Below are 13,651 nucleotides of genomic sequence, written 5' to 3' on the forward strand. Positions count from 1 at the left end.
ATGGCTTCCGTTGCAAATCGAGTCTTCAGCCAAGAGAGATTTGTGCTCGACCTCTAGCCATCATCCTATAGTTTATTCTAATGAATATTCTATAGGTGAACCCTAGTACAAGGAAGTATACGCAAATCAATCTGCAACATAAAAAATATGTCATCTCACTAGAGAACTGCCATTTCTTTCTGTATGATGTGATGATGCTAAACGTGTCGTCCCAAAACTTCAAAATAATATTTAGAGGTACATTTAGGACGACTTTGAGGTATACTGGCAGATAGGCCTACTTGTGGGAATTAAAAAACCTCTTGTTCTCAAATAAATACTTAATCTTAGCAGGTTGATATTTTACATTATGACAAATACAAAACATGAATGCATACTGCATTGCAGATATATCTTTATTTAAATACTAACAAAGATCATTTGGATTTGCATTTTTGCACTACATATAAAATCGCAAATAAAACAATATCGTGACACAATATTTATTCATTCAGATCAAAAATAAAAAAAATATGGACTTTCATAGTAAACTTACAATTGACAGCTCTAAAGGCATTGAACAGAAAATTTATGAAATTTATAACTGAGCCATTTGACATAGGGCAACCGGTCCACCACGTCTCAAGAGATTCCATCTGGACACTGGCTAGACAGAGTGACCTTCCTAATGAGCCCTTGCTCCCCATCGTAACCCCGCCACGCTCCTGTAAGGAACAGGGGACAGTGAACCGCCCCTCCGCAGTCAGATTCCCAGTGACCTTACGTTTTATTAGACTTAACACCAAAATAATTATTTTCACGGGATTGGTCGAGAAACCCACGGCTGGGATTGAAATCAGCCACCTATGCCGCTGTTGATGGATCATCTGATTTTTGACCTTTTGAAGGGTGAAGGGGCTCCTGTATGGGTGTGGTGTTGATTTAGAGTCCGTTAGCCTCCATGAAGTGTGGAGATAAAGACAACATTATCCTGGTCCTGAAGCTGGTACTCCAGTTCACCCTGCAAAGGGACGTGGATGTGTACACAAAAGAAAATGAGAATAAAATAACATTTTTGAAAAATATCTACATTTAAGAACTGATGTATACACCAAAAAAAAAAAAAAAAGTATATATATAATGCAAATTGTAGAAAACACTAGGAGTCAGAGCTTTAAATCGACACAGGATTTGCAGGTTTTAGCCATCATTGACAGTTGTTGAGACATTTACTTTTTCCCATTGATTGTGTTTCTTTAAATTACACCTTGATGCCAATACATGTTTTTCTGAAAGAGCAACCCAGCACAACCTTTATGCACATTAGATGAATGAAGAGAAGCTGACACTCGACCTAAAATGAGCATGTCATTAAAACAGAGAGTGGAAGGAGTGATTGAGGAACTGTACACACACACACACACACACACACACACACTCTCTCTCTCTTACCATCAGTTCCCAGTCTGCGTCGTTGATCAATACGAGAATCCCGGGTCTACTGTGTGTATAAAAAAGAAGAGCTCATGAAAGTGATGTGAGCTACACAGAAAACATGACAGTAAAGCAGCTCTCTGATAATATAATGCAGCCTGTTTATACACAATGAAAATCGCCAGTGCTGCGGTTTTCTAAGACCCTTGAATCTGCAGTTCATTAAATGAATGAGCGTCCCTTGTACCAACATACACGTGCAAGATGAAACACAATAAAGACTACGCATAGAACATCCTCTCACACAGATTAGCACAATATTTATAATTACAGGGATCAATGCAATATAACACAACACAGCTTTATATACAATATCTCACCATAACATCACTTTGGATTTAGCTTTATGTGTCCATTTATGCCTGCCTACTCAGATACTGCAAAAAAAGTTTTTTTTAATAATAATAAAATAAATTTTAAATTCAATTGTTTTGTATTTTATTTTAGATTTTAAGTACGAGGTGTTAATGTAGGTGATGGGGTGGCCCCTCATGGCTAAACAGTCGACGGTACGTTTTATACACCATTGAAGACTACACTGTGTACCAGAGGCGTACTGCAGTTATCCACAGCTGATTTCATGCTACAGTTACGTCAGGGCAAGAATAAAGGTCATTTATGATGAAAAAACCTGCTGAAGAATGCAAAAGCATAATTTTGGGGATAAACTAATTGTATCAGAATTACAAAAAATAAAAATCCACCCACTGTTTAGTATGAGCTGAGGAAGCAAGACTGTAGGACTGCAGTAACCATACTAATTCTGAGCACACCACACACACGTATAAATAAACATGTTGTATACTTTTACTAATGCAACTGAAGCATTAAAAAAATTTTTTATCACTGGCCAAACATATACGTGTCGCACCAGGGAGCGTGGTGTGATTCTGCCTCCTTGACCTCACTGCGATTCTGCAGTGAATGCGAAGCACTGCATTTATTACGAGTGTGTCTACAGCGTGCGTGTATGTTTGCCTGAGCATCGGTAACATATTTACTGTTCGTCTGCGTGTGTACTTACACAGTGTCGCCCTGCATAAAGAGTTCTGGGCGCTCCTTCAGCATGTTCCCTCGGATCCATGCAAGCAGCTGCTTCATGTCCCCTGTAAGATTACCACAGAGGTCAAAGGTCACAGGTCAGAGTTCAGTGAGCCAGCCCCACGGTCGATGTGACGCGACAAAGCCTCGACTGCAAGGTGGAGGGGAGATTTGAAGGAGGTATATCAAGAATAGACTCGCCCACTGTCATTTTTTAATGCGCCATTGAAAATATAGCAGTGATGCGGTTTAAATTCAGATTCGTAAACACAGAGACGCCATTGACTTGCCGTATCAGCCAGACCAGGTAAACGTGACTGGAATAGGTAGGTTATAAGGATAGTGCTGAATAGCCGTATATCTATGTATGTGTGTGTGTGTGTGTGTGTGTGTGTGTGTGGTTTTCATTTGATCTGGGGAGGAGTTTGCATTTATTGTTTGCGAGTTTGCTGTGGCTGACATTGATAAGGCTGGGCACGCAAATTGTGCACTTAGCGTATTTTGTATTCTTGAACATCGCTAGTTCGCCTGTATGAAAGGCCATTACACTTATTGGAAATGTGACATCAGAGAAGGAGCTTTGAAAAACATCAAAAATAACTACCGCACTGCCCACCCATCTGAACACATGCATGGACTCACCTGCATAACTCCATACTGCTGCTGATCCCTGTTCTGCAATATAATCCTGTGCAAATGTTTAATCGTTGTGTGAATAAACATCCACAACATTTATAACTCACCTGAACCTTTGGAAATCAATAGGATGAAAATTAAACAACAAGGCTTTAATGCAATTTCGTTTTATATAATCCTAGGACATATTTGAAGGGGAATTACAGGATAGCCGGCAATGTCTGTGTAGGTGTTCTTATGTGTGTCAGCATATATCTCGGCTGTAAATCCCATAAGGAAAGATTTTTTTTTCAAAGGAGGTCCATTAACCGAGGTGGTTGGTTGATGGATATAAACCCAGCGCTCCAATGTGAATTCAAATGAAAACAAAATATGCTAGAAAGCCGACCATTGTAAGCCTATGATAAACAAAAAAAAGTCTTGTAAATATCTGCGTGAATTTTTTTCTAAATTTCACTTAGAATGCTTTGATGCTTGATTGTTACACAATTTACTTTAGCCATGCAAATATTATCCAATCAAAGCTACTGGTTGTTATATAAGTGAAGGGTATTAAAGTTTGGCCTTCAAGATGTGTGTTGTGTGTTCTGTGATAAATTTAGCATGTGATGATAATTGTTTGATATTTGTACGTGTAAGCAATGAAGTTCCGCTGCCCAACATGGCGGACAAGTCGGTATGTCCAACATCAACATTGTATCATCAGCGTCCATTTCTGGAACGTACCAGTTTACTGCTCAGAGGGGTGATGGAGACAAAGACGGAGAAAGAGTGATAGAGATGTTTTCATTTGATCTGGGGAGGAGTTTGCATTTATTGTTTGCGAGTTTGCTGTGGCTGACATTGATAAGGCTGGGCACGCAAATTGTGCACTTAGCGTATTTTGTATTCTTGAACATCGCTAGTTCGCCTGTATGAAAGGCCATTACACTTATTGGAAATGTGACATCAGAGAAGGAGCTTTGAAAAACATCAAAAATAACTACCGCACTGCCCACCCATCTGAACACATGCATGGACTCACCTGCATAACTCCATACTGCTGCTGATCCCTGTTCTGCAATATAATCCTGTGCAAATGTTTAATCGTTGTGTGAATAAACATCCACAACATTTATAACTCACCTGAACCTTTGGAAATCAATAGGATGAAAATTAAACAACAAGGCTTTAATGCAATTTCGTTTTATATAATCCTAGGACATATTTGAAGGGGAATTACAGGATAGCCGGCAATGTCTGTGTAGGTGTTCTTATGTGTGTCAGCATATATCTCGGCTGTAAATCCCATAAGGAAAGATTTTTTTTTCAAAGGAGGTCCATTAACCGAGGTGGTTGGCAACATTTAAAACTGAACACCGTCTTCTCACACTCTTGAGCAGTAGGGATGAACATACAAGGTCTCAGGTGGGAAATGGTGACTAGAACCAGAGAACCTGTGAAGGGGGGCTGGGAAACCCTTGATAAGTTTGAGGAGACATGATGACCAGTAGATGTAGTCGCTTTGTGCTACAGCTAACTGGCTATGGAAGAGTGTATAATTAGACCAGGACAAATTAGCAAGAGGACGAAAGAAGAGGGCAATGGGTGCAGGAGTGTGGCTCTATACAATACTCTCGACTGGGCAAGTTTCCACCAGAACTGAACATTTCAGAGATGTCAGCGCCAATGCGTGCAAGTGTATGCGCTTGTAAGCGTGTGGCGTGCTTCTCAGCGAGAGGCAGGGGTCGAGCAACAGAGGCTGTTTCAGGTTAATTGGATCGCTGTCAGCCTCTTCAGTTGTGTAACGATCGTTGTACCTTGCAGCTCGGCTAGACCACAATCCTGAACCTATAAAGAAGAGTGATGCTTGCATCAGTGCTATGCTACCGCAATGAATATTGACTGGCACCAAAAGCAGGGGCAAAAAACAGACGTGATCACTTTCAGCCACATCAGTCTATTGACTGAGGGAACTTCAAAAAACGAAGCGAACGTCTCCTGCTTCGTTTTCACGTACAAAGGGTGGTTTATGTGAGCCAGGGGCAAAGAGTGAGGGGTCAACAAGACGCCCCACGTCTCTTTCGCCCTCTTTTCTGTAGGGGTAAGGAACAAATGGAAGACGAAAAGGACTGGATAGGTTTGCGATGAGGTAGGAGGAGAACGAGGGAAAACACGAATGGGAGGGGGAGTATGCGTCACTGCAGACAGGTGCATGCTGGGATAAAGCCTGCGTGGGAGGGTGGCGGCGTCTGCGTAGCATAGTGGCTGGCTAACCCTCTTCGTTTCCTTTCTCTTTGCATGACTATCATCATTATCGCCAATATCTGTGGGTGGGAGGGAATGAAGTCATTCATCTTGCTTGGGATATGAGGGTTGGTGTTTCTATGACGATCATGTGTGTGTGTGTCCGGCAGTGGGGGGCTCAGCACTACTCATCAATCACTTAGAAGGGTCTGGACCAGTGGACAGAAAATTTAGGAGGGATTAGTGTAGAGCATCAGTGTCAACCTAAGCAATCATAGCCAGCCATCCGTGACATTCTCAAATCATGCCTACAAATATGCGTACGGACTATGGGCTTCAAAAGTGCTCCAAGGTCATCCCCCCCAGGCCCCTGCGAGGGCTCAGTGGCCACATTCCCTCCCGCCGTCCACTTTTGTGGACAGGTTGTCGTGGATACTCTGGTGCCACAGAGCTTGACCCTTCTCTTGTTTGGCAAGGCCACCAAAGTACAAGCATATCCAAATTTTCCCAACCTCAGAGCTGGGACAGGGATGCAAAAATATTAATATACTTGGCCAAAAGTTCTATTCCTGTTCAATACATCTAAGACCCCAAGTGAAAGACTAAGGCCACTGTACAGGCAGGAAAAGTGACTGGCTATAAATACAAAGCACCACTACTTGGCTACCACAAAAATCTCAACAAATCCTAATAGTTTCTGAACATCTGCACCAAAAAGATTCTCCCACTACACAACTAGGTCATCCTTGAGTTACCAAGTTGACCTTGCAGAACTATGTCCGAAAAAAAGAAAGGTTCTATAACCCAGTAAATAAATCTGTGTGGAAACTGACCCACATGGTAATCTCAAAGAAAGATTATACTGTATCATAACTATTGACACAGCGATTAGGCAGCTGACATTTGGGAATCTCCTCCCTGCTCTCTAGATATCGCCATCATCTACTGATCAAAAATACCATCTACAATTCTTTCAGGCACTTCTGAGCATGTGCATGGGATATAAGGTCTCGCTTCCCTAATCCATCTTTTGCACTAATGACTCTCAAAATGGCTTGCCTTCCAATCCAGCGATGGCAGAGAACATGTTACTCACTCTGTGCTTAAATACAGGGGGCAATACAAGTGCTCCCCCCACAACCAAACATCCCACCACTTTCACCCAAATGTCCCACCAGGAAGCTGCAGGAATGCGAGGTGTTTGTAGGAGAGAGGCATGTGTACTGTCAGGCATCCCAAAAAATGACTGCACAAAAAAGGATTTAGTTCTTTGTAACAATTGTCACTCCCTCCTTTACTGGCCCTCCATTCTCCATACCTTTCCTGTGACCCCAGCACTAGGCATAAAAGATCCATCAACAGTATCACTGGCTGCATTTACAAGTGAAAGAGGCCCAATAATGGAGCAGTTAGGGGAAGAATGGCTGGGCGCAGGGAGGCTCACAGATGTTGGTGGTTGAGGGGGAGGTGGGATGTATGGAGAAGGGGCTCAGCTCCATTGTTGCTGAGGGAGGGGTGGATGGGGAAAAAAAATCGATTTGTGATGGCAGGCCGGCACTGGTTCGCCATTGGCCCGATGTCAGGGTGAAAGCAGGACTGGCTAGAAGAAAAGGTGTCCAGGGAAGCGTGTGAACCAGGGCTCTGAGAGGTCAAGGGAGGAAAGAAGGCGAATGGGAAAAGGGTATCAGGCAGAGGGAAGGCAGAAAAAAATAGATAGATAGATGTGGAGAAAGAGGCACATAATTTGGTATGATTTGTGTGACTTTCTTCTATTGGAGTACCAGAGAAAAAAGGCATCCTTTAGTTCCAGCAGGGCATAAGGCCAATAAGTGAATCCTACTTCCGAATCTCTGATGCTGGGAGAGAAAGGGTGAAGATATTTGGAGCTAATTAAGTCATCAGTGCTAGGAATGGTAAAGCACTGGCTTGGTATAGAAAAAGAGCTAAACATTTGAAGTCTGAAAGAAGTCTCTCAATATTTCCCAAATTAATTACTGTGGAATTAACCAAACCATAAGAACATCTGTGCATTATAAGCTTAATAATACAATCTTTCATGGTCAATGTAAAAAAAAAAACATTTCTGCAAAAACTTGAAAAGTCTAATATAAATTAGATTTTCACATTTTCTGAAGACAACTTGAGTGCCATTTGCCTCTGCAAAACTGGCACAACAGTACAGTGTTATGGTACATTGCTATGTGGTTGCTGGGGTGTTCTGGGTGGTATCTAGAGCATTGCTTGGTGGTTACCTTCCTGTCCTCAACAAGCCAAATAATTGGAGGCATGTCACTAACACAAATGGTGCAGGATAGGTTGCATACGTAAGGTTAAATGGACAGTTCACCCAAAAATGAAATTCTGTAATTTCCAAACATATTTGACTTTCGTTTTTCTGTGGAACAAAAATAAAGGTATTTTGATAAAGGTCTCTGTGTTTTTGTCCATACAATATTTTGGACCCCATTGACATTCATTATATGGACAACAACAGCTGAAGCATTCCAATAAATAGAAGTCATACAAAATATAAATATAAGTCATACAAAAAGTTCTGGAACAACATTAAAGCATGTAAATGATGACATAATTTTTATTTTTGGGTGAATTGTGTATTTTAATACTTAGTTAAGGGTTTGTTACATTATAAACTATAGTAACAGTGATACTAGCATTAGCAAACTCAAAAGAATGAACACAACAGAAGAGGTATATATATATATATTTTAAATACTCACAGGGATCTGATTGGCCAGGGAGTGTCACATGATGATTCTTGACCCCATCAAAGAGAAGTTCAGCTCCCCCTCTAAAACAGGAAAAAATACAGTGCACATAATGCTGTTATTGACTGACTCAGGTAGACCTTCAACAACAATGTTCAGTGAATGTTCTCCTGGTTCTAAAATCATTTAGCAGTATCCGCCATGCAGTTTTAATTTACTTAACATCTAGTCTATGACAAAACGCCCCCAGAAAACTCTGTTTCTTGTCCTTAATATTTTGACATTAGATGTCACAGAGATCTAATGTCAAAACAAAATTTGATTTTATGATTTTAAGCAAGACGGAATAGCACTCTTGAAGAGCACCAGGTTGCATAGATGGCATCAACACTGTACTTTCTTTAACAACAACAACAAAAAAACCATACAAAACTTACATTATAACTTGCATAAACACATAAAAGAAGGTGAGAGGACCAACATATTTATCACAAAGAAGACAAAATCACAATATGCATTTAAGCAACATTTAAGTAATCAAGCAGCATTTAATAAATGCAACTCAGTAAGTGACAGAGATCCGTGTAAGAACGAGAGAAGGTGCATGTCAGTGGAAAAAAAAAAGTTCTGGAACAACATTAAAGCATGTAAATGATGACATAATTTTCATTTTTGGGTGAATTGTGTATTTTAATACTTAGTTAAGGGTTTGTTATAATTATAAACTATAGTAACAGTGATACTAGCATTAGCAAACTCAAAAGAATGAACACAACAGAAGAGGTATATATATATATTTTAAATACTCACAGGGATCTGATTGGCCAGGGAGTGTCACATGATGATTCTTGACCCCATCAAAGAGAAGTTCAGCTCCCCCTCTAAAACAGGAAAAAATACAGTGCACATAATGCTGTTATTGACTTTTACAGGTAGACCTTCAACAACAATGTTCAGTGAATGTTCTCCTGGTTCTAAAATCATTTAGCAGTATCCGCCATGCAGTTTTAATTTACTTAACATCTAGTCTATGACAAAACGCCCCCAGAAAACTCTGTTTCTTGTCCTTAATATTTTGACATTAGATGTCACAGAGATCTAATGTCAAAACAAAATTTGATTTTATGATTTTAAGCAAGACGGAATAGCACTCTTGAAGAGCACCAGGTTGCATAGATGGCATCAACACTGTACTTTCTTTAACAACAACAACAAAAAAACCATACAAAACTTACATTATAACTTGCATAAACACATAAAAGAAGGTGAGAGGACCAACATATTTATCACAAAGAAGACAAAATCACAATATGCATTTAAGCAACATTTAAGTAATCAAGCAGCATTTAATAAATGCAACTCAGTAAGTGACAGAGATCCGTGTAAGAACGAGAGAAGGTGCATGTCAGTGGAAAAAAAAAACAAAAACAGATAGGGACATGAAGTCAGAGTAGGACTCATGTAGCAGGTGCAGGCCCAATAAAGAGAGCTCACATCTCCTGGAGAATGCCCAGTTGTCCTCCAGATCGCCAGGCCTGGCGAGATGCCCGTACTCTAGCGGTACAGAGAGAAGCCAGCCTGTGTGCCAGCCTCAGAAAGGCCACTGACAAACACCACCTCTGTCCATAGACAGTCACACAGGACTCTGTTGCGACTTGAAAGCAGTGAGGACTTTGACCAAAAGCCAAATGCAAAATTTTTCTGCACCCAGTGAATTCTGGCCAAGATTTGTTTTGAGAAGCTGTCTCTCTTTCTGTCCCTCTGATACCATCTATGTTCTCTGTCGCTCTATGGCTATGTTCAGAACAGCATATTACACTTATTATTTCTGTAACATTATTATTTACTACACTAATTATTTCTGTAGTATTATTATTTCTGCAACTTTTCTGTATGCATGGAATAACCTGTTGGCCTAGTACATTTGTCAAAATGTGGGGTATACAACAGATGGCAGTATGTGGGCAACAGTATACTGTATTCCACAATACAATGTGCTCAACACATCTTTCTGACCGATTACGTGACAATGTTGCTGCACGTCTGAGTGAAAACATTTTAACACGAAATTTAATTTAAAAAGCAACACAACCAGGATCATTTACAAGATTATAACTGAACAGCATTTGCTGAACTGGACAATGAAGTGAGGACAATCGCAAACTATTGTTTGAAATGTATACTGTTGGATAACCTGATAACCTGTTTCATGTTCTGTCAGTATTCAGTGTATACTAGAAAGCATGCATTCTGTTCCAAACATAGCCTATATTTCTCCTCAGAAATTCAGAAAACTGTCCAGAGGTTGCGCTGTGATTAAGCGGTTAGCACACATGATGTGACATAGGGAGTTGTTTCTTATATGATTCAAATCCAGCTGACAAACTTTCCAAATTCCATTCGTCTTAAAAATTATGAGAAGCTATAAGGCCAGGAAATTATTTGATTTGTTTAATCAGTAACGTTATTACTTTGTTTAACCCCCTACAAAGTTTATGCATGTATGTATTTTATTTTATATATTATTAATAAGTATGTTTCAGTCTGTAAGTACTTACAGTTGTGCTTGTTAGCCTATAAAGGTCTGTTAATGATGAAATGCAATAAATAAATAAAATCTCCCTCTTTCGACATCATTTCCCGTCCTCACTCTGCTATGTTACCCATAAAAGTTAGTTGAAATAAGCTGAAATGTCAAAACGTTCAGTTAGCAGCTATTATCATATATTTTACTTGTATTATTCTGACATACAGTATCAATTTCTTAAGCACGGTTAACAAAAAAACAAAGTGTGCCTCAAACCTTTTTCTGACCTGAGGGAAAACTCTGGCTGATATTTCTCTCAGTGTAGTATTGAAATATCCCCTTCATTGATGTAACCACTGCTCCGGTTTATAAACATCCGGAAACCTAAGTTCTATTAAGGTTAAAGTTTCTCCAACCGAGTGCACGCCGACATCGATTAATAATTTGTTTATTTTCAGTGAGTGAAGCAGTTCATTAATCTAGCCAGATTCAAGTGTCACCGCGCGCTGCTTCAAGAAAATAACTAACATGAATTTCATTTTTATTGGGTAATTTTTTCCATTTAAATCGGGTTTTCTTGTCATTACTGCCGTTAAACCGCTGAAAAACAACCGTTTTATTAGCCAAGTGCCTTTGATAAAGGTTCAGTCGAGTTGGTTTGAAGACCTTTAATTCATTACGTCTATTAATGTAACCACTAGAATACAAGGCAAATGCGAGGAATCATAAAAAAGCGATCAATACAAACCCAAACTCCAGGTGCAGACCTAAGGGCGCTGCCATGTTGCTGCAAAACCCGGAAATAATCACACATCTTCACCGGAAATGACATCTAGAGGGCGTTTCTGTGTGTTGACTCGAGCAAGCTTTGGTTCTTCCTTGGGTATTTGCTCTAAAATTCATTATAAATAACTGAAAGAGGTTTTGATTGAAAGTTTACCTTCTAAGAAAAATCTAAAATATTTGTATAATTGATATTAATATTAAATTGCAGATAAATTACAAAACATTTCGGGACACAGATAATTTTTGTATGAGGAGTACACCACTACCACAATTCACAGAAACAAATATATGTGTATGTGTGTGTGTGTGTGTGTGATGTATGTATGTATGTATGAGTTCATGAGTTGTTTTGTTTTTCATAATTGTTTTACTGATCAAATTCTGCTCAAAAGGCTCTTTAATGGCAGGCTCCAAAGTGACAATTTGCCTGATATAGTGTAACAATGCCTGCTAGTCCAGCTATTATATTTCTGATTATAATGCTTATTTTTAACGTTATTTAAATGTTTCCATAATGTCTAAAATTTCCGTCCGTCTCCTCAAGAAAGCGTGTCATGTATGGTGGAGTGGTGTGCTGGTCCCCCACCCCCTCGGCCTCTGTCACACTGGTGACAGGTCTGTCCCGACCAAGAGCAGATTGAATTGCAAATCTCCTGCCTTCTGTTGGTGTCCGAGGCTGAACTGGCCCTTTGCAGACGGCCATTCATGTGGTAATGTGAAGTCTGAGGGGCAAGGGGGGCCCTGGGGCCACAGAGAGTCACATGAGGGGACACTCCGGATTGACATCCAAAAATAAAATTATCACAATGAATTTGGACTATCACAGTGGTATGTGCACACTAAAACTACATTTTTTTTAACATATAGCCATGATTAACCAAACGGATGGGATGCGTATATTTATCTTGGCTTCTGTTGTATTTTCTGTTGTATTTATCTTTTAAAGTCGTTAACATTGCAGGTTGTACACGACTGACAGTAATATGAGTTCAGTGGTATGTATGTGTGTGTGAATAAGTGTGTGTGTGTGTGGATGCGGCATGCGCTCTAGATTTAGATGACAAAGTGTTAAAGCACCAAGACATGTAATCCAGTCACTTTACATGTACTTAGCCGTTCCCTGGTAAAGGTGATCAGCTTTTTAGTTACCTATACCATTTTAAATTAAATATGTGTTTGTATCAATATTTAATAAAAAATACATTAAAAATATCAAACTCAATATTCCCAGGTAAAGGGGATCAACATTTCTCAGTTACCAAAATAAATCATACATTTGAGCTCCGGTTTCAGTCTTGTGCACATGAAATCTAATATGAAATCTTATTAATTTTTACAAAACCACCAAACAAATTTGCTCTTAATATATTATATAGTATTCCATATTCCAGCTTTGATAAGGTCCTGTTCTCTTTCAGAGCAGATTGTGTATGTGTGTTATTGTGTGACTTGTCGTTTGTGTTCACCAACCACAGCAGCCTTCAATAAAAGATTTTAATCTGCATTTCCCCAATATTTTGAGCACAGTGACGTGTGACGGGCAGCTCGGCCGTGTCTTTGTGTGCTGAGCGGGCCTTCAGAGCCTGATGTCCCTGTGTCTCTGTCGCACGACAGGCCGTGTTCCTGTGTTGTCACCAGCGGATCCGCCTGTAAATAAATCAGCTTCCAAAGAAAGAGAAAGAGTGAAAGATATTCTAACATACATAATGACAGCAAGTATTACATGTGACCAAAATAAGCTGAAAAAATGAGCTTTTCCCAGCTGCTTTAGCACAATTTGTGGCATTTTCAGAGCTGTAATATCAGCCCCAGAACCCTGTTGTGTTGAAAAACACTTCACCCACAAATAGCCCACAGGCACACAAAAAGCATTTTCACATGATTGAAAAACAAATAGAAAGTCACATACTATAATACTGCAGAATGACAGGTTCACCTTGAACTTCCATTTGTTTTGTTTTTTGTTTTAAATGTTCTATATTCTAGTTGCTTGCAGAGTAAGGGTATATGTATGTGTGCGCATGTGTGCTTGTATGTGCGTGTGTGTGTGTGTGTGTGTGTGTGTGTGCACGCCATGTACAACTTAAAGTTGATTGGGCTTGTAAAGTTCAAAATTTTTATTGGAGATTATTAATATATATATATACAAAACACACACACACACACACACACACACACACACAGTCAGTTACAAAACCACCAAACAAATTTGCTCTTAATATATTATATAGTATTC

At 39.6% G+C, this 13,651-nt stretch overlaps 1 protein-coding gene across 1 annotated transcript; it reads right to left on the reverse strand.

Moving 5' to 3' along the window:
* Positions 1–389: 389 nt before the first annotated feature.
* On the reverse strand, positions 390–11,441 carry urm1 (ubiquitin related modifier 1). The gene is made up of 5 exons (XM_016518784.1): positions 11,378–11,441; positions 8,913–8,983; positions 2,498–2,579; positions 1,432–1,480; positions 390–1,000 (listed from the first exon to the last, which is right to left on the reverse strand). Exons 1-5 carry the CDS (start codon positions 11,410–11,412, stop codon positions 932–934), a joined length of 306 nt encoding a protein of 101 aa, XP_016374270.1. The 5' UTR covers positions 11,413–11,441; the 3' UTR covers positions 390–931.
* Positions 11,442–13,651: the final 2,210 nt, after the last annotated feature.

This window comes from Sinocyclocheilus rhinocerous, unplaced genomic scaffold, assembly GCF_001515625.1.
Source record: "Sinocyclocheilus rhinocerous isolate Xijiao unplaced genomic scaffold, SAMN03320098_v1.1 scaffold688, whole genome shotgun sequence".
Lineage (NCBI taxonomy): Eukaryota > Metazoa > Chordata > Actinopteri > Cypriniformes > Cyprinidae > Sinocyclocheilus > Sinocyclocheilus rhinocerous.

What these genes read in the sequence shown, in the direction of transcription:
- urm1 (XM_016518784.1), bottom strand. Translation starts at nt 11,412, where the DNA reads ATGGCAGCGCCCTTAGGTCTGCACCTGGAGTTTGG. An exon ending in TTTATGCAGGGCGACACTGT is followed by an intron (nt 1,481 to 2,497) that starts GTAAGTACACAC and finishes TTATACACACAG; the next exon opens with TAGACCCGGGATTCTCGTAT. An exon ending in ACGCAGACTGGGAACTGATG is followed by an intron (nt 1,001 to 1,431) that starts GTAAGAGAGAGA and finishes GTCCCTTTGCAG; the next exon opens with GGTGAACTGGAGTACCAGCT.